The sequence below is a fragment of the Phalacrocorax carbo genome, chromosome 2 (genome assembly GCF_963921805.1).
Source record: "Phalacrocorax carbo chromosome 2, bPhaCar2.1, whole genome shotgun sequence".
NCBI classification, from domain to species: Eukaryota; Metazoa; Chordata; class Aves; order Suliformes; family Phalacrocoracidae; genus Phalacrocorax; species Phalacrocorax carbo.
In genome coordinates, this window is record NC_087514.1 from 166,680,783 (window position 1) to 166,702,373 (window position 21,591).

General features: G+C 45.9%; 1 protein-coding gene across 3 annotated transcripts in view; it reads left to right on the forward strand.

Moving 5' to 3' along the window:
• The window catches only part of PTH1R (parathyroid hormone 1 receptor), a 134,801-nt gene extending 119,404 nt beyond the window's left edge, over nucleotides 1-15,397 (forward strand). For all 3 annotated transcript variants that reach the window (XM_064445203.1, XM_064445205.1, XM_064445202.1), the window contains 4 exons: nucleotides 720-814; nucleotides 3,278-3,419; nucleotides 4,092-4,133; nucleotides 5,145-15,397. In XM_064445203.1, the coding sequence (XP_064301273.1) occupies nucleotides 720-814; nucleotides 3,278-3,419; nucleotides 4,092-4,133; nucleotides 5,145-5,507 (642 nt within the window). In that variant the 3' untranslated portion in view covers nucleotides 5,508-15,397. The remainder of the gene's footprint in view (nucleotides 1-719; nucleotides 815-3,277; nucleotides 3,420-4,091; nucleotides 4,134-5,144) is intronic.
• The last annotated feature ends 6,194 nt before the right edge of the window (nucleotides 15,398-21,591 follow it).

Below are 21,591 nucleotides of genomic sequence, written 5' to 3' on the forward strand. Positions count from 1 at the left end.
ATACAACAGAAGTTTTACAGTTACAATGCACTTCTGCATTCTTGATCTGTCATCTCTAGTTAGGACTACTCTGCGTCTTCGTCATGGTGCAGTTTGCTTGCTCTTCTTTCCTTCTGCACATGGCAATATGGAAAGGCATCACACTAATGCTTCTTTTAGCCTGAGGAGATCTTAATCCTGGGTGGGCTGCAGGAGGCAAATATAACCTAATTGCACTCTGCTCCCTAGACCTTGAACTAAGTTTCACAGGTTTATGAGGCCATGAAAATGACCCATATCACTGTATGGTGTTTTTAAAAGAGATGGTGTGGAAAATATTGAGAGCTGTCTGTAGTACCTAAACATGCCTGGTAAGCACTGCCTTATACATTGCTATCATAGCCAGTTATGAGGTGCCTGCTGGGCTGGCTAGCTCAGATGTAGGTGTTTCCATGCGAGACGACCACACTTTGTCAGAGAAAGCCATTTCCTTCTCTCTTTCAATGAGTTAAACACAGCTGACAATATCCCAGCAAACACTGGGTCTTTCCTGGGGAGCTCATCCCTTCTACAGGACGAGCACTCCCAGGAGGAGCTTCATACGCAGCGTGACCAGGTCACTGCCACAGCCCCTGGACTCATCCTGGGGAAAGCATTGGCTAATCAACACTGTCATCATCTGGATCTGTTTTAACAGTTATCCTTTTGTTGTTGTTTTTTTTTCCCCCCACCTCTTCCAGGTAAATTTTATTCTTTTTATCAATATTATCAGAGTCCTAGCAACCAAGCTACGAGAGACGAATGCAGGGAGGTGTGATTCACGACAACAATACAGGTAAGTCACATACCTTCTCCACTTTTTGGGAGATGTTAAAGTCCCTGTTTCACCCCCTTGACTGCAGAGGGAGCCCAGGGTGATTAGTTCATGGTGTCTACACTGTAGACGCCTAAAATAAGGTGGAAAGGCTGTTGTCTTCTAAATCTGGTAACGCAGAACAAATCAACAGCAGTTTAAACATCTCCTAAACCTTTCGGATCCAACCTCGGGGACCTGCCTCATAGGTTAAAGAGAGGAATTCAGTCTCTTCAGCCAGTTTGGAAGTGACTGTGCTGGCCTTGAACCAAGAGTGCAAAAATAAAAGCATTGTTTATGCTGCCGAAGCCCCTAAAACTTGTACCAGTTTATTTATTTCTATTTATTTCCCTCCTGTGCTTTGTAAAACTCAGTCTCTTTGTTAAATCTGCCCTTCAGCGGGTGTTTCAGTTCTTTTGCTGAAATGAAAAGAGGTTCCTGACTCTTTGCTGGAAATCTGACGTTTCCTTGTTTGTTTTGTTTTCCTTTGTTCTGCCAGCTCTTCTCTCTTGATAATTTAATATATTTGTAGCATGGTCAAAACTGGACAGAAAAAGCAGATTGCTGAGACACCTCGGCTGCTTTAGAGCCCCAGAGCTTCTCATAATTTCCTGAGCTGGACTAACCAGCACAACACATGCAGAGGAGGGACAGCAGAATGATTTGGGCTGCAAACCATGAGCTCATTGCTACCACCTCACTCTCCAAACACAAGACGTTTCATTTGAAGAAGGAATGAGATTTGGCAGGAAAACACCTCTCCATTTTTCCTCGCTGCCCTGTCAGGGCTCTGATTTATCTATTTGTTTATTTCTCCCTGGCTGCAGCTTGCTATTAATTATGGTTTGGATGGAGCCTTCTCCTTTTAATGTGTTAAATTCCCTCAGTGGTTTCCAGTTGCTGGACAGAGGAGGTACCAGGTATTTCTGGTAGTGATGTGTGCCCTTCTTAATAATTGCCTGAACTTGGTGACTTGCTGTAACTCTTGGCAGAAGGTTTAATCCTTCAATTAGCATCACTTCCAGGCAAGGCTGGTTCCCTCAGGAGCAAACCCAGCCAAGTACTAGGGATTGTCTTGTACCTGCCCCCAGTCCCCAAAATAAGTCCTATGCTGAGATGGAGCTGCTTCTTTAAAAAGGGTCTTTTCAAGTGATACTGCAGCCCAAAGCACCTCCTAAGAGTATTCACCTCCTGCTTACCCATAGTGCACCGTCCTCTTCCCCTTGAGATCTAGAGTAATTCTGCTCCTGGATGCACTTGCCTCTCCAGCAGCCCTGCTCATCGCACAGGAGGCACTAACCCAGGGTGGACCTTTGTGTCTTGCCTCAATAAGCAGAGAGAATCACAGAATGACAGAATGGTTGAGGTTGGAAGGGACCTCTGGAGGTCATCTAGTCCAACCCCCTGCTCAAGCAGCATCAGCTACTGTAGGTTGTAAAGGACTGTGTCCAATCATTGTCATCTGAAGGAGAACCATCCTTTAGGGACAAGGGGATTTAGGGCTGGTCAGAGGCTGGGGGCTGGAAGCAGCAGTGCACATTTCTTTCCAGTCACCCTTCCACGCACTTCCCATGGTCCTGACCCAAAGCTGGGCATGGTCTGAGGCTGAAAAAGATGCCTTAGTGTCTTCATCTCCAGTACCAACAGCAGCATGGGGACATGCATGTGGAGAAGGTTAGACTAGCACATCAAGACATGCTGGAGGATCACAGAATCACAGACTGGTGGGGGTTGGAAGGGATCCCTGGAGCTCACCCTGTCCCACCCCTGCTGGAGCAGGCACCCCCAGAGCAGGGGCACAGGGCCGCGTCCAGGCGGGGGGTGAATGTCTCCAGGGAAGGGACCCCACAGCCTCTCTGGGCAGCCTGTGCCCCTGCTCTGGCACCCCACAGCAAAGGGGTTTCTCCTCATGTTCAGGGGGAACTTCCCGTGTTCCAGCTTGTGCCCGTGGCCCCTTGGCCTGGCGTTGGGCACCGCTGAAAAGAGCCCGGCCCCATCCCCCTGACACCCACCCTTCAGATATTTATAAGCATTGATGAGATCCCCCCTCAGCCTTCTCTTCTCCAGGCTGAACAAGCCCAGGTCTCTCAGCCTTTCCTCCCCAGGGAGATGCTCCAGCCCCTGATCCCCTTGGCAGCTCTGCGCTGGCCTTGCTCCAGCCATTCCCTGCCCTTCTTGAACTGGGGGGCCAAAACTGGACACAGCCCTGCAGGTGTGGCCTCACTGGGTTGTGTCACAAGCCATAAGAGAAGAAAGAGTTTGAAATTGCAGGTGGACACAGTGCCTGTGTAAATGTAAGAAATCCAAGCCTAGCCAAGGGGACATGTGAACATGAACAAAATTGCACACAACTTGTGCCCAAGGTATGAGGTGGATGAGTTTGGCTGGGAGGTTGAGTCCACCTACTAATTTCCTCTGTGCCTTTGTCTTCCCTTATTGCTACAGGAAGCTGCTGAAATCTACCCTCGTCCTTATGCCTCTGTTTGGCGTTCACTACATTGTTTTCATGGCTATGCCATACACAGATGTGTCAGGGATTCTTTGGCAAGTTCAAATGCACTACGAAATGCTGTTCAACTCTTTCCAGGTATTGTAACCGTTAAACTATGGGGGCAAAGGATGAGAACTGCAATGGGGAGAGGAGGGAAATGACAGTGCAAGGTTGTCTTTGGAAGCAGGGCTGGTTTTACAGTACACCAGATTTCATCCACAGGATGATTTGACAGTATTTTAACAACAAGTATCTTCTATATTTATGAAACACTGCGCCTTTATACGTGGTGGATTGTTCGCTCACATCTGAATTCCTTTTCTGATCCCGCTTGCAGCCAGAGCTGGAAAAGTCCCATCAGGGTTATCTTCCACCCTCCCATACTGCAGCAGGATCAGCTACGTGTAAAACAGTGGAAATGTTTATCCAATATGTATATAAACATGTCCAGTGAGGGAGACCCCACCACCCTCCCAGGCACCCGTCACCATCTCAGAAACTTTGCAAAAGTTCTGGGGGTGAAAATAGACCTGTTAGCTAAACCACGACCCAGAGAGCTTATAAATTCTACCTGCTTTGTCAATAGTCTGCCGGGAAATGTCTGTGTTTATCTGTCTCCCATGCCACTGAACAATGCAAGGTTTCTTATGCACATTATTTAGAGCATATTATGAATTTCACTTATTTCAGAGGAACACAGGGACAGTGGGCAGCTCCAGCAGGAAAGAGCAAGATTAACATTAATATGTTGTTTCTTCTTCCTTCTAGGGATTTTTTGTTGCCATCATATACTGTTTTTGCAATGGAGAGGTAAGTCACCGGCTTCTTAATTATTTCCCTCCTCTGTTTGGTTAGTTCCACACACAGATGGTAAAGTGGATGCACATCAGGACATCCCCACTTATTCTTGAGATGCAGTCCTGTTTTGCACTCATTTAAAGGTCTGTCAGTCCACACAGAAAGTTCATACCCTCAGTTTTGGACATGTAAGACATCCAGGTCAATATGTCACCAATAAATGAGCTACTGGAAGTGGCTAATGGAGAAAAAAATGTGGGGTTTTTTCTTTTCCCAGCACAAGTGCTGTCTAGTGCTGATTAATTTCAGATCTGTGGCAGGCAGAAAAGTGGATTGATAGAGTAGCTGCCTAACCAGCAAGCTGTTTTGATTGTCCAGACTTTATCGACCTTTTTTTTCTATTTCCAGAGTGATATGCTTTAATGTCTTTGTTTCCGTTAATTCCCTCTATGGCTGAAAACTAAGAAACTAGATGGTCAGTGGATGCACACCAGGAAAGCTACTTTCATGGCCCAGCATAAGGCTGGTTTGGCTTAACTTTATGGACTTTAAGGGGAAATGCAACTAAAAATATGCTACTTATGTTCTACAGCATAAAACCAAGATGAAATCCATACCATAAGGGGAATTGGTCTCATCCTAAATTTAACACACTCAGTCTAAAGTAGCCAGCTAACTCCTTTATAGAGGAAATTTCTAGAGATTCAGGCACCTCCAAAGGTGTTTCATACTTCATGCTCATGGTACACTGAGATGACTCACTCTTGGGTGTGCTGCTCAGTCTCCCTTAACCCTGGGAGAGAGTTAACCTATATTTTCAGTTAGATGTTTTGACACATTCAAGCTTCCTGATGTCAAATATTTCATTTGTAAAGGGCAGATTTAATGTGAATTTACTGTTCCTTCCAATTCCACACTCCACAGAGTTCCTCACCCATTCTGTCTGTGGATGCTACCTCCTTCTGATGACTCTTTGCCCCTCTCTCCTCCCACTCACGCTTTTTTTCTCCCCTTGTCTCTCAGGTCCAAGCAGAAATAAAGAAGTCATGGAGCAGGTGGACATTAGCACTTGACTTTAAAAGGAAAGCACGAAGTGGGAGCACAACCTACAGTTATGGACCAATGGTTTCCCACACCAGCATCACAAATGTAGCCACAAGAGGGGCACTTGCCCTCCATCTCAATACAAGACTTATACCAGGGACCCTCAACGGACACCGGAATTTGCCAGGTTATGTAAAAAATGGCTCAATTTCTGAAAACTCCATGCCTTCTTCTGGACCAGAGCAGTACAACAAAGATGAGGAGTACCTGAATGGCTCTGGGCTTTACGATGGAGACAGGCCCACAGTACTCATTGAAGAAGAAAGAGAGACAGTCATGTAAAGAGAGGAGGAGAAAAAAGAAGCAAAAGGATGAAAAAGGTTCCTGGAGAGCATTTAGTGGGCAAAAGAACATCAGGCCACACATCGGATGCCAAGGGTTTCCATACAGTTTCTCTCTTCTGTGGAACGAGAGGTTAAGTTATATGGGAAGGAAAAGTGAGCCACCAATGTGGCCAGCTGTCGATCACATACATATACTCGGTGATCTAAGTCTCCCTGGTGTTAACGGAGGCAGGGCTACCCAGACCTGTGGGCCTTGCTACCTGCTGAACAACAGAGATGCTGAGAGTTCGCAAGGGAAGGTTGCAAAGCAACACGTGGTCCTTGGACCTCTTGGAGAGTGTGGGCAGCCAAGGAGGACAGGAGTCTCACCCAGTAAAGCAAGAGTCTTGCGGGGAGTGTACAGTGCCATCTTCTTGTGAGGGTACAAGCCACCCTGGGCATCAGCATCTTCAGTTTGGTTTGCTCTTTGCCTGTAAAGTCTGCCTGGTAACACACACAACACCGCTCAAGACCCCTTGGGGGTCACAGCTGCCTGATCTTGCAGACAAGCACTCAACATGGACAGCGCGGTACAACCCGTCGCATGTTCTTCCCTTGGGCAATCTCACTCCTTGGCAAAATGCTCCGCTGGGGTGGGCAGGGTTAACGGCTCAAGGTCGCTGGATGCAGGCAGAAAACTCTATTCTCCTTTCCCTGACCTGAGTCCCAGTAGCAAGCCAGAAACCAGTGCAATTTTAGGATGGAAAATGTGGTTATCAGAATGTGCGATATTTTTGTTCTTCCAGATGCAGCAGTAGAGAGGGGCCCACCAAGTGGGTTGAGGGAGGGCGGGGAATTTACAGATCCTGGGTAGGTGTGCCTGTGTGTGTGCGTGGCTAAAACCAGTTCAGAGGGTAGCTAACTCAGCCCTCCCTTTTTGTGGATGCTTATGGCAACAGGCTTCAGACATTTTTTTAAATGCTTCTCTGAATTTCCTGCTTTTCACTCATCGAACCTTCATGAGGAGAAAGACTCCATCAACAGTCTGCCTGTATCACCCAGAAGCACAAGCTGCTGGAATCAGCCAGAAAAACCCACCTCATGAGATCCGAAGGCAAAATTTGCTGGATAAAGGCACAGAGATTGCTCGTGGGATGGTCTCCCTCTGAATATCTTCTGAACTTTCCTATTTTTGTGGTTTGGTCACACACACACATATGCACATGGGGTCAGACTCTTAGCTGGTGTAAAGAAGTATAACTTCAACCAGAGTCATTGAGTTTGCCTAGAGATGCTCAGATGAGGAAATATTTTGCGTTGCCTCCGATGGGAAGAGCGTAAACAAATGCCTCCTTCTTACAGGAGAGGGAGACCAGGGAGGTTTTGTCACTGTGCAGTTTTCCTTGCTGGTATTTTTTTGCAAGGTGTGCCAAAAGGTCATTTTCTGACACACCTTCAGCAGCGATGAAGAGGTACCATCCTTGTTGGCCAACAGCGCGCTGTGCTGGGGTCTTTTCACACCAGCTGAGCATCCAGGGAAGGGTCTCTGACAGTTCCCAAGCATGATTCAGAATTGCCCAGAAGTGGGAAATCAGAAACAGTGACCAAACATCCTATTGCAGCACGTGCTTCCCCAGAGGAAGGGCTCTGGCTGAGCCAGCCTGGCCTCTCTCTTCAGCCCCTGTCATAACATCACTGTTCCCTTGCTGCAGTCTAGGAGTCAGCTCCTCATGGTGCTTTTTTTCCTTATTTCTTTTTTTCCTTCTTGGCAAGTTTCTAGTACCTGAAGTATTTTGACCTCACCTAGCTGTTACTGAAATGAAATAGGAAAGAGGTATTGGGCAAGTCTGCAGAAGTCCTTTAGGATGCAGGTGGGGCCCATGGGATAATCCACTCTCTATCTTGATCCCTTAGATACAGCTGCTGGGTAACATCAACCAGCACCAGGACGCAAACTAAGGACTAACTCCCCAAAACTCTGAAGAAGGTCAGGAAGAGCAGTTGGGATCTTGACTCTGTGTCCCACATCTTCTTAAAACAACCTCCCAGGTTTGGGCCTGAACCAAAGCCCAGTGATATCAAGGGAAAAACCTCCTCCCCTTGACATCTCTGAGTTTTGGATTCAGACCTGGTAGGGGATGTGGTGGCCGAGAGGCAGTCCTCTGTCAGGCACTGAAGCACCTCTCCACCAGCTGTAGACACACATGAGGAGGTCTTTAAAAGTCAGTATTTATTTCTGTTGTTCTTTGTTTTGTTTTGTGTCATTAGAACAAGTCAAAAGTCATCATAACCATTTACCACCAAATGGCAGCTATTGAAAAGTCAGGTTTTCAAAGAAATATTTTTTCATGCTCTCTTGTTGTTGTTGTTGTTGTTCATATAACAACACTAACAGCAATATTACAGAGAAGTTAGGTAATCTTGCAAGAGAAGTCAACTCTAGTGAAAGTTTGCCATGGAGAGCTAACCAGCTCTGCAGAAACCCCGGTCAGCCCAGATACACTCACTGCTCTCCTTCTCCTCGGAGATGCTGGTATGGCTTCTGGAGGCAATCAAAGGGGGCAGCTGGCTATCAGAGTGTGTACAGCTGCATTATTTAGCATCCCATCTGCCTGAAGCACCAATGAGAGGGAAGAACACTGAGTATGCTGGCTCTGGCTTTCCACCCTTCCAGAAGCGCGTTGTCCTTAAATCCTGCCAAGTAGATGCGATGATCCTTCTGATTTTCTCACTCAAGAAATTTCTTAGTGTATCGTTTCACTGCTGGAACAAAGGAAAAAAAGAAAAAGACCAAAAAAAGACATCACCAGTGACTCACTATTTGCTTGTGTTTGTTACTGAGAACTCAAGATTAATAACGTTTGACAATCACTCAGCAAAATTCAAGATATTAGCAAAAGCTATAAAATTATTTATAAATAAATACAACACCGTTCATAAAATTCAGTCCTCACTGAAATGCAGTCATCACTGGATTATTTAGAATAAGTGTCTAAAACCTGTTGTTAAACATCGATAAAATTACATGCACAAGGCATGTACAGGGAAAGAAATATTTTCTTCATCCTTTCAATTACAAATCATACATAATAGATTTTTTTTTTCTGGGTGTTCATGTGCATGAACAATATTCACGCAAAAATTGGGAAAATGCTGGTACCAAACCAGGGGAATAACTGCCATTAAGGCACAGCAACCTGCATGTTTGTCAAAGCTTGTTTCTGTCTTTCCTGAGCTGATCACAAACTCTTAATTAAGCGTATAGGCCACAGACTATTAGCTAGAGATCCAGAAGTATCCTCCATTGATTTAGTAAGGAAGGGATCAGACCTGCGATATCTAGAAACAGAGAAGGAACCAGGGTTTGTGGCTGCGATTTGCCCTGGAAGGGCAAGCACCACACAAGGGTCCTGCTGGCACTTAGCCAAAGCCTCTAGCTTCAGGGTGGGGTCACCTTTGCTTTCTCAATCGCCAAGAGATGCGGGCACTTCTCAAGGACAGCTTACCCCCATCGAAAAGTGTGAGTCCACCTGGGGTGACGGTTCCTCTCCTGTCTGATTTACTAGTGCCAACGTAGCACCAAAGGCCACACAAAAGCGTTGAGGCGAGGATGCATCTGTCTGTGATTCACCCAGTGACCACTGCAAACCCTGCAGGCAGGACAGGGTTTGTGCCAATCCTGCTTCAGGTCCAACATGGGCTGGTGGAGCAGAGATGTTGACTCTATTTTTCTAGTTCTCCCTCCTCCATGGCGTCAGCTTTGTGCCTCTTTTCTTCCCACCTTGTAACGCAGCTGGCTACACTCAGGAGTCCTCTTGACCCCCTCGCTTCTCCAAGCCGTGCGCCGCAATATCCCAGCTGACCGGCTCACGTGGGGAGGAATCTCCTCGCCCAGCTTTTGGATGGGTGTCCTTTTCTCCAGTGCCACAGAGATGCTGGGCTTGGGCAGGGATTCTCACCCCCATGGCAGGTTCTTCTCACGGTACCAACCCAGTACCTCTTCTATTCCCATCCACAGCACCACAGTCTACTTTTCCTCCTGAGTCCTTCCTACTTGATCTAACTCTTTTCTAGATGGACACAGAGCTGTTAAGCGTTCCTCAGCCTTGTGTTTCTTTGGGCAGCAGCCGTGTCGTTTCTGCTTCGCTTGGATACGTGCAGACGGGTGTTTTTACACCTTCTCTATACTGCTTGGTCTTGGTTCAGATGAGGTCATGCCTTATCCTATTCCTCACCATTCCTCAACTCTGCTTCTTCTTGTCTGATACATGTTAGAGCCAAATCAGTTCACAAAGATGTCCCAAAATTGAACTTTTTAGCCAGGGATTGGCTTCATTTACCTGTTTATGGTCAATTGGCTGAAAATCGCAGAACATCCACAGTGCTAGTAAGAATTTTCCCTTTCTTTAAGCTGTGAAAATATACTGAGAGGGAAGATCTCAAATTTTTATTCCTGTTTATCATTTTAACAAACTCAACGCCTGGCTTGAAAGTTTTTAAATTTCAGGTCCTGACTTTTCAAAAAGTTAAGGAAACGCGTCTATAGGTTGTGCTCTCTTGCTTTTTCACTGGCTGATTTTTCTGCACACCTTCCACCTGGAAAGCTTTGAGCAGAATTACTGACAATGAGGAGAGTGATCAGCGTATCCCTTAACTCACCTGAATCTCTCACTGGGGTCAATGACTCTTTCAACCTGAGATAGGACTGCATGAAATGAGAGAAAGCACTTTAAGAGTTGACCTTTAAGGGAGAGGTTGTATGAACCTGTGAAGTCTTTTAATGTGCAACATAGCGTCTTACTGGTGTATGTGCTTTTTCCCACCTGTCGGTGCCAATGAGTTTGCTGAAAACCAGTCTGAGTCTTGTCATGGAAAGTTATGCAGCGATAATGTGATTCGCATCCTCTCTTTCTGGCCTTATCTGGCCTCAGCAGGTGAGGAAGCTTTGTTATAAGGCCATGGGCTGGTTAACATAGGTCTCCACCATGCCACCTCCCTTCTGACAGCACCTGCTAGGGAAGAGAGCATGTTGTACCCTCAGGCAGGTCTAGGAAAATTGGCTTTTTTCAACAAGCTTCTTGCTGGGACAGGTTTGCTGTTTGATATTTTAGTTATTATTTTTACAGCTATTGCTGATGGTCTGCCACGTTCTGCAAAGCAAATAGAGGACATATATGATATCCCTGGCCAGCTACAGAGCATTTCAAGCATTCAGTGTGATTCTCTAGACAGAGTAGATTTTAAACCCATTCCTTTAGGGTGTCTTGAAATGAGAAAAATATTAAACTGTAAAGGAAATGAGTTTGTGAAAGACCCTATAAATAAATATCCGTCACGATTGGCCATGGCTGTCTGGATTTGCCTGGAAAACATAATAGTTAATAAATTGTATAAGTAAAACAAAGAGCATGTCCATCTCTGCGGACATTCATTAGAAGGCAGTTCCCCTGTTTTTGTCCATGGAAGTGAAAGGTTGAACCTGCCAGACAGCAAATACTGTTGGCCTAAAGGAATGTTTTGGGTTGAGGCAGAAAATCCTGCTTTCTGTATAAAAATTATTGGACTTATCCTGTTCCACCCAAACTGTATTTGTGGACCCTCAAGAAACCAAAACTCAAGCTTATCTTTTAGCTAAAGATGGGAGAGCAAAAGAAAGAAGAGTTGAGTTGTTGTAAAGACACATAATTAACTGAACAATATTAAAACATAACTCCACCACTTTGATTACAAAAAAACCCCAAAACTCAGGAAATGCAGATTGAATTTGCTTTAATTCAGGAAAAAGACAAAAGGGATAAGAAAAAAAAAAAAATGCAGGTTAGATTTTCTTTTCTGTTTTTCCCAGTTGGCCAGAAAGTTTGAGCCAGAAGTCTGGTCTCCTTGGTGTTTCCGTGTCCTCCTTGACCTCTCTGTAGGAAATCTTCCACCAGCCATTGTGAGTGAGTTGGGTTGGAGACAGATGCATGGACATGCACTTCAGAGACCTCAAGCAATCTTGTGCTGAAACAGAAATATTGTTATGTGCTTCATTTAGTGGTTAACACCAAATTAATTTGCTCTCTCTATATCAAGCCTTGTAATAGGCAAAGGGTCTTCACTCAGTGCTAACAGACATCTTCACTTGCTGCTCTTTGGTCTGCAGGAGGTTTTGGAGATTTTAGAGCAGGTGTCTTCTACTGAGTCCGGCAGCTGAAGCTGGGACTGAGACATGATTTTTCGGCAGTTCTGGCAGACTCCCATGTACCTACTTCACCTGTAGCATTAGGCTGATGGTGAACCATCAACCGTTTTAGATCTTTGAGGGTGCTTGTCCCTAGTGGATAGAGAAGCCCACAAAAAGGCCACAAGCAGGGTGGCCACCTCTACCCTCCTTATCATCCCAAATTCAGATTGGTTGGAGTCCTTTTCTACACTTACTGTCTTTTTTCCAAATGGGCCCTACCAAACAACCCCAAAAAATTCTTTTAAAGAATGTGGTTAAGCATTTCATTTTCCGCCTCAACTGGATACAAAATCAGGGGGTCTTCTATGGCCAGAAGCCAATCTCAGCTGTCAGCTTCAAAACCAGTCCAGAGCATCGGGATGGGAACATGGTTTGCTCAGATTAGCTGCACAGTGCCCTAGTTTCACCATACCCATCACACCGGGTTCAGAGCACAGGTACCCTGGCAGAGGTGGATGGTTGCTCTGTCAAAATAGTCTTTTGGTTTTGGTAAATTTATAAGAAAAGGGCACAGAGAATGGGAAAAAGACTCACTGTCTTTACGCCACAGTTAAGAAGGATTTTAAACAATAAAATAGTAATTATAAGTTATCCTTTGTTTATTTTATCAGGTTCTGTTGAGCGCTCTGATGGGGTCTGTGCAGTGTCTGGGTTTCTGGCCTCTCCCAAGCAGACAGATTTTCCCTGTGGTGGACAGAATAGCTATAATGAGCAGACAGAGTCATCCAAAGCCGGTCTCTAGGGCAGGACAGTTAGACCTGATGTTGATTTTATATTTGTTGGCAGAAGGCAGGAGCTACTCCACTGAAGTTAATCGAGTTAACTCAGTCTAATGCCAAGGCAAAACAGATCTGAATCTAGACCACAGTTCAAGACTCATGTACAATTTGCATAATAGAATTAAAATAAAGCTTCCAACTCTAGCTGCAGAAACACTCTGCTGAGAATTAAAGGCCGTGCTTGCTGTTTGGGATTAAATAAAAAGACATCCAATGCATCAGCTGTCACATAAAACAACCTTGTTTCATCTGTTCCTGTCCACATTAGCCTGTTCTGCCCACTGCCATGCGCTGTGGTCACTCAGCCATGCTCAGTTGTTTCAATTGGTAGGGATTTTGCTTAGCCCCTTCTTTCTTTTCTTTTCTATCCTACTTGCATGTGAACTCAGATCATACAAGTTTCCACGCTAGCCCCGCAGTACACAAATTTCAAGACAATATCAACATTTTGCCAGGGCTTGGGAGTCAAGTGAGGAAAAGAATGTCACAGGGGAGCATTAAAAGAAATATTAAATGAGGTTCCTCTGAAACCTTTCCCACGAACCAGGGAAAGGTTTGCAAACCTTGGCACAGCGTTTCATCCTCCAACTGAACTCGCTCATGTTTTGCTCATAAAAGATCTCAGGCCATTCAGTATGACCTGCAAAGCTCACACAGTGTCTTTCCACTGTCTTCAGAGGGCTTGGAGTTAGAGTCAGCACACTGCTATTAAATATGCTTGTTTAATTTAAGCCTAATATTCTGATCTGCTCGTGTGGTTTTTGCGTCCTTCTCTGGGATGGTACATCTGTGCTGCTTCGGGGCACACCTGCAGAGCTGTCGCTTGAACTGCCTTTGCATCTATGGCATGTAGTAAATCCTACACCCATCTGGGGCCGTCTCCTCTCTGACCGTGTTTCTTGATGGCATTCAGTGCTGCTGGGCAGCAGCGGTGCTTTGTAAGGAAGCCAAAGGCAGCGTTTGCAGGAACAGAGCGCAACGAGGTTTGTCCTAATTCAGAATGGATTTGCGAGACTCCAGCGAGGCAAGGAAGGGCTGGAAATCAGCTCAGAGTCTGGCAGGGGCCAGGAACAGAAGAAAAAGTTATGGAAGAGCTGACGCAGATGATCATAAGTAATTAGGAAGTCTTATAAAGCTGGCTTCTTCTCAGGCAGACCTCCCTATCCCGCACAGATCCGACAGAGGTAGGCTATTGCACAATTATGCTCTCTCCTAAAGAGGGGCTGTCTTGAAAGAGCAAAAGGGTACATGTAACAAAGTCATTGCAACCTTCTCTTCTTCCTCATCCTTACTGGCATTTTTCCCTTCTTTCTTCACCTGAAAAAAAGGGGTACATTAGAACAACCTCATCATGAGAACCTGGAATTCAGACCTAGTTCTCCTGGGTCCTGAGCGACTTCTCCCTGTGAGCATAGCAAATGTTTTCCTGGCACATTAACTAAGGAATTTGATTATCTTCCTCAGACTGAGGGTTAATGATTCTGGGCTAGCGATGTGGTGTGTAATGAATGACACAGATGTGCTGGCATCAATTTGGGGTCAAATTGTGACCCCATAAAAATTGACACCAAACTGTTGGTTTCCATGGAGTTTCCATGGGTTTCACCCATAAATTCTGAAGAAGAAAAGGGTAATGATTGAAATAAATCACCTCCCTTTTTCCCAAAGCCTTACTTGCCACCCGTATTTTGGGGTGTCTTTTTGCTTTAGATCAATAGCACTACAAGACCAGAAAGCCGTCATCAGGAGGTAGAAGATGGTTTGTGTGGCAGTCTTGTCTCCTGAAATGCTTCACGAGTGACAACGTTAGGCTTTTGTCTTGGTATCAGCTTCTCCATGTGGGGATTTAGAATGTGGTAGATATTTGGCTGCAAAAAGGCATGGGATTAAAATGTTTGAGATAGATGGGAGTAGTGTGCACTGGGTTTCCAAAATGCCTGGGCCTACATCCTCTGAAATAGAGATACAATATCCACTTGAAAGGCTGCTTAAAACAAGCTTGAATGAGGGGTGTTCTCCAAACAGGCAGACCTCAGGTACCTAAAACAGAAGACAAAACAATTACTTCACCAGAGAAGAAGCATCTATTTAAACCAGAGCATTTCAACGGGCACGAGCCCTTCTAAATATAGAGCTGGGTACTTCTTGCCAGGCCAAGCTTTCACCTTTTTATTCTTCTCTAAATGAATCATTCTTCCTTGGTTGCTGCAGGGAAGGATGAACATCCATTTGTTGTTAGAGGTGAAATGTTTTAAAGAAAAGCTTGTATGAGGTAGAGCTGGTGGGAGGGAAAAGTCAGTTGGTGGCAGAAGAGGAAGGACAGGCATAGCCAAGCGCCGTCACCCAAACCCATCCCCTTGGTCTATCCCCGTGTTCAGAGACACTATGTCAATCTCCTGCCATCTGCGTGAGCTGGGGCATGCACGAATAGACAGACCTGCTGCTAAAACTCATTGCTTCGTCTCAGCAACCAGCCATGGCGGTCACCAGAATTGATGGGGTCTGGGCATTAGGAAAAGAACTCAGCCATTCCCAGCGGTCTTCCAGGCTCTGCCTGCGGAGTCTGTTTTCAATATATTGGCTCCTTTTTTCTAGTCTGAGCAGGAGGGAAAATAGCTGAGGTGAGTTCTTCCCCCTCCAACATGAGCGCTTCCACTGAAGTGGTTTTTAAGACCGCGTTTTGCTTCAGAAGAGGGACAAAACTGAAAAACTGAAGGACAAAACTGTGATTTCTTTCTGTGTGTTACAAGGACATTGCCTTGTGTGTGTCGTCAGGCAGGCATTTGGTTTACATTCCTCCACTTCTGCTTTCTGTATGGACCAAAGTAACAAGCGGAAAATGACAAACCACAGGTATATGTAAAAGGGAATTAAAATAAAAAGAAACCTTTATTGATTCTCATGAAATATTTCTCCTGTGTCTTTTCCTGCCTGTAGGACTCAGAGCCTTGAAGATCCTTGAGGAGAACCCTTAGATGGACATGGGTTAGGTATTCCTCTGGGTTCATGAGGAAGGAGATCCATAACCTCCTCCAGTCCATTAAGGATACAGAAAGATGGGAGCGAGCTACGTTTCTGGAAACCCTTTGGGTAGACCTCATGCTGGGTGGCTTAAATACCCACTGAAGCTTGTGGTTTTCAGGAGCACTAGGAACAGCTGTGGTCAGCTCCCATCCATGCTTCCTGCTGGGCAGCAGCTTCTGGAGACATGCAAATTCAACTGCTAACGACCTCCTTACGCATGGTTTAGCTCTAACAGCTTCTGAATAAGAAAGTTCATGTACTGAAGCTGAAATGAAAGGCTCTTCCTCCCAGAGTTTAGTCATGGCATTTCTTTTGATGCAAGAGTGTGCTTTGCACAGCAGGAAGAATCGGGCAAAAGCACTCCTTGCCCCACCATGTAGCACATTGCACACACTCTGTGGGCTCTGTACCACCACTCCAGCAGCAGTCACATTTCAGCAGTATTTGCAGGAAAAGACAGCCATTGACTGCAGGCGGAAACAGGGAGTAAAATTTTCTGCTCTTTTAAATGGATAAACTTTGAATGATTGGCCTGATTTCAAACAACGATCAGGTCCCAGCAGTAGGGGACCTGCTGTTGAAAGGCAGTTGCACAAGTGCTTGGTCCAGACAGAGCTCTGCAGGCTTTGGCTGAGAATGAGACAGGCTACTGTATAGGTTGAGTGTCTTGACCCCATTCACTGACTTCAATATCAACATCAGATAACATCCAGCAGAGAGAACAACCACATTGCAGAAGGCATTCGCCCTTACAGAACTCCTCACACTTACCCCAGGGGGGTGTCGACAATGCCACTTCGGTGTGAGGCAGGAGTAGGTCTGACTCCCATCCCATTCCCATTGCTTACACACAAGAAAGCTTCACTCACAGTTTCTAGTCTGAACTCTGAATCTTGCTAGAGATAGGCCAGGTATAGTCCAAATCTTTGCTTTCTGCCAGGATTTCTTTCACCTGAATGGAGAGGAACAAGACAGAGCACACTGCAGCCCATCCACCTCCAGGTCCCCTGGTCTCAGTTTTTCCCAAGCACAGCATGGATGACTTCAGACCCAATAGAAGCTGGTAAATCATAGAATCATAGAACCATTAAGGTTGGAAAAGACCTCTAGGATCATCAAGTCCAACCCCCAACCCAACACTACCATGCCTCCTAAACCATGCCCTGAAGTGCCACGTCTGCACGTCTTTTAAATACCTCCATGTGGCTAACAGTTGCTTGGGTGATGCAGTTCAGTAAGTCGTAGCCTTCCCCTCATCTCACATTAAAACTGAGTGTTTCCCTCATCATTTGCGCTATCACTGGAGTAAAAGGGTGCATGGCATCTCACTGGCTGTGGCCCTAAACATCAGCTGGAGAATGCAGTAGAAAATTGCAGAACAAAAATAAAGCAGTGGCAAAAGCCAAACCAGACAAATCACCCTTTCCTCTCTCCCTAGTCCCAAAGCATGGTGCTTTCTAGCTCTATTGTTCTAGTGTGGTTGCAGTGGCTATTTTGGAGGATGCTCTCATGCCACCTGATACGCTCACGGCATCAGTGTGATGAGGGGCGCCTCGTTCCGCTCACAGCTATGTGATGCCCTCATCCAGCACGGCACAAGCAATGCAGGCTGGTTCCCTGGAGCACTGCTGTCGCAGAGAGAGAAGGTTGTAACTGGGCACGAGCAAATGTTGCTCCTTGTGAGTATGAAATATAATCACAGTAAAACCTAAGTGGTGGAGAACTTCAGGAATGGCATCCCCGCTGCCTAGACTGCTCAGTACTTTCAGGCACTCTTTGGAACTCATTCCTCTTGTAACCTTTCCCCTCTCATTTAGCTATTCCAGACCTAAATGGTTTCAGAGTCCACAACTAAGCATTTGATTTTTGTTATGCACAAGGCCCAAATTAGTGGCGACTCTTGCTTCACACACTCCTACATGAGACTGGATCCCTTCTACGCTCCACAAACAAATGGTGGATTAAGCCAGCTGATGCCAACCGCGCACACGCTGCATTGCTGGCTCCACAGAACCCAGCTGCTTTCTTCCCAGGCATCACCAACCAGGGAAAACGTGACACTATGCACCACCCCACGCTGGGGTAGCTTTGGTAGCAGATTCACTCTTCTGGGCTGTTTATGGCCACAAGTGAAGCAAGAGCAGCTCCGATGTTGATAATGTGCAGGATGTCTAATTGGGCAGCACCATTTTACCTGTGAAGCAGGAAGGAAGATGACATTCTATGATTCTATGATTCTATGACCATCACAGTATGGTTTTTTCCTGCAGTAGACTTGTGGTGCAAGAGCTGGCAGGACAAAGATGGGCTGGGTGCGTTCTGCCTGGAGTTGGGCTGAACACAAATGTAACCCTCCCTCAGTGAGCACCTAAGCATAACATAGAATCACAGAATCCCCTGAGCTGGAAGGGACCCACAAGGACCATCGAGCCCAGCTCCTGTCCCTGCACAGGACACCCCAAATTCACACCGTGTCTCTGAGGGCCTTGTCCAAGTGCTTCTGGAACATCGCCAGGCTGCTGCCGTGATGCCTCCCTGGGGAGCCTGTGCCAGGGCCCCACCACCCTCTGGGGGAAGGACCTTTCCCTAATGCCCAGCCTCACCCTCCCCTGGCACATCTCCCTGCCGTTCCCTCGGGGCCTGGCGTTGGGCACCAGAGAGCAGAGACCAGCCCTGCCCCTCCTCCTGCCCTCGGGAGGGGGCTGCAGAGCGCCATGAGGCTGCCCTCGGCCCCCTCTGCTCCAGCTGAACAAACCCAGGGACTCCAGCTGCTCCTCGTACGGTTTCCCCTCTAAACCCTTCCCCAGCCCCGCGGCCTCCTCGGGACACTCTCTAGATACTCAGCCATTCTACTCCTACCCATGCTGCCAGAAGTCTCACTGTTAAGATGATTTCTCTCCAACTCTTTTCTGCACTTTGAGCCAACAGTTCAACACAACCAGGGGCAGATGAGAGCTGAACGCCTTTAGAAGCAGCCTAGTTGAACGTGGAGAAGGAGGTAGTGATACTGAATCAAAGACAGATAAACAAGCCAGATGTAGACTGACATAAAAACATGCATATTTTTCCCCCATGAGAAACAGAAGTCTCAGTTTGCTGCTGGCTGAGCAATTGGCAGTTCCAAATCTCTTCAGTTCTCTCTCGAAGAATAAAAACTTTGCAAAGAATTTTCCATTTCTTGGTGCTCCACTGAATGCCACAAAGATTAACAAGTAATATTAGCTCTGCTGAAGTACCTTCATCTGCCCATGGAAAACAGAGGACATCTAAGCAGCCAAACTCTGAGCAAGAAAAAGAAATTAAATCCAAACTATGTCTGTTTGGAAGAAATACCCCTTTGGAGAAGAGAATGATTGATACCTGCCAGAGTGCTAACAGCTGGTTTTTATATGCAGTACTGTATAAATTTTCTGTAGGAGGAACACTGGATGTAACAATGGTGAATGATTTATCTGAAGCAGCAGGTGTATTGCAAAACACGTTTCAAGCTGGTTTGTACATGTGTGTGGTGAGGGAGGAGGGCTTCACCGAGTGGTAAATTGCGGCCACCTATGCAGTAGAATGTGAGCCAACTAGGCAACTCCGTGAGTCTATCTGGAGCATATCTACCAGTTCCAGCATCAAAATAGCTCATGTAATACTTGTTGAATGTCCTTTATGGCCTGCTTGGGAGATAGCAAAGTAACAAAATCAGCGTTATAAAGCAGGAACTTGTAACTGATTTTTAAAGGCTGCTCATTCCTACTTGGTGCACAGCTCCTACGGGTTTGAGAAGGAATTAAATGGATGGTCTCTTCGAGCCTTAAATTTAAAGCTTGAATTTGCAAGGTTTCCATCCAGGTCACCCCCAATATTGCTGCAGTCCTTCCTCTCTCCTGAAGGAATAAGCAATCCTAGGGTCATCTTAGCTTGCCAGAACTTGAACCCTCTGACCAGCCCTCATTAACGTTTTTGGAGGAACCATAGCTTCATTCTGGATACAAAGCCAGTCTCTTAAGCAATGAAATCTACAATGAGCTGAACTGCCCCTTTTTGGGGTCACGAGCAAAAAAGGCTCATCTGGCACATGAGATCCCTCACTGTGGGAGAGCCCAGGAGTCGGGCTGTAGCTGGGAAATCATTCCTACCCAACTGTAGGAATTATTTTTTGCCCATGACAGCTCCAGAAAAGACAAACCCAAGCCAATCTTCTGACCTCTTTCCCATACCATGACCTTGTAGTCTAGATCTGAGTGATCAGCAGTGAATATCAACGATTTCCACCAGGCACTGGGGCCACAGAACAGGAAAGAAACCCTGATACTGGAAACACACGAGATACTGCACTTCCAAATAGAAAAGAGGGAGCCATGTCCGAACGGGAGAGATATCACTGACCGGACGCAAACCCAGCTCTTCCTCATGGCTTGGTTCCTACCTAAGAGTAGATAATTGCAGATACACTGAGAGTTCAGTTAGAAAACAATATCTGCAAAGAAAGTGCTGAAGGAACATGAAAGGGGACCAAGAAATATTTACTATCTCACATGTGAAGTAAAATCTCTGAACACAAGAGTCCTGGAAGCATTATAATACCGAGGTGAGGTGAAGGGGGTAGGAGGAAGGGTGTAGAGGACCTAAGTGAATAAACGACCAGGGTGAGTCTGCTGGAACAAGAAATGTTTTTAGCAAACATGAGCTTCTCCAAAATGTCAAGCATCATTTATTCACTTATGTCTAAGCTTGAGGAACATCTTGTTTAAATCACACAAAATGGCATGGCCAGACCCTGCGTGCAAGTAAATCAGCATAATGTCACTGAGCTCCAAGGGATGATGCTGATTCACACAGGCATATCACAACTTTAGTTGGTAGGGAGATATTTAGGCTACAAGCCAGGATATGGAGTAGGAAAAGAGGGAGAAGATTGACAGTGGAAAAGGTCTGTGGCATGAAGCAAGATCCTTGCTGGTGAATGTAAGAGGGTAAAGTCAAGTCTTGTTGAAACACTTGCCTTCTGCTTTTGTTATGGTCAGCACAAAACCAGGTCCTGAATGCACTCCAGGGATCTGTCTCCCATTTTGCAACGTGGAAGAGGTGCCTCCCTGCCCCAAAACTCTTCTGCTACCCACAAAGGAAAGTTGCAATGGGGCAGATATACCTGAAGGCTAAGCAAGCAAAGGCATTCCCGGGAGGTACACCTGGTAGCTGGAGCTCAAGGGTATCAGTGAGTTTCATAGCCCTCAGAAGGGTTTTCCTTTATGTTTGTCCCTCCTAATTTTTCTAGACCCACATCCCAGAAGTGCCCCTGGACTAGGCACGGTCTGAAATTCCACCACTTTTTGTTTTCAGACTGCACCTTCGTCATGATGCTTGAGCCCCTGCAGCTTTAGTACTAAGAGAGGAAGGTGCAGGTCTCCCATGCACCCCTCCACGCCAGTGGCCGTCGCCACATGCTCCACTGGATTCCCTTCCCTAACAAAATCCCAGACCTTATCGTCCCTCTCCTGAATGAACCAGGTGAAGGTGGTTGTACGGCTGCCTGCTCTACATGGGGGAGTGTTTGGAGAAATAAGCAGCACATTACTTTTTGTACAAATATAACCGCAGCTGGTATTTCATTATTAAATGATATTTTCCTTCTTCTTCCAAAATTACGTAGTGCCGTGTTCGGATACTGATGCTATCTGTACTTCCCTGATCTGTGTCTCTGTTGTAAAACCTTGCTTTCCCAAATGATCACTTACAGAGAAACAGTAGTGACTGCCAAGAATTGTGCCCTGGAAGTGCAGAAGGGAAATCTGGGAAAGGGGATACCAGGCCACAGAGTATAGAGGATATTCAGGATTGCTGATGTGTAAATTCACTCACAGACTCATCAAACACTGATTAAAAATTAGCCAGCTTGCCTGTGCTCTTGATATCTGCTTTGGGTCAACAATCCAGAGTCAAGTCTATAAAACATGATCTCCTATTTTGCTTTCGGGAAGAAAAAGATCATATTATATTTGATTTCAGGTTAGACCTGAGCAATGTTTAGTTTTTCTTTGCAGCCATGAGGACTGGAAATTTAATTTTGGTTTTGAAAGAAAGCTGGC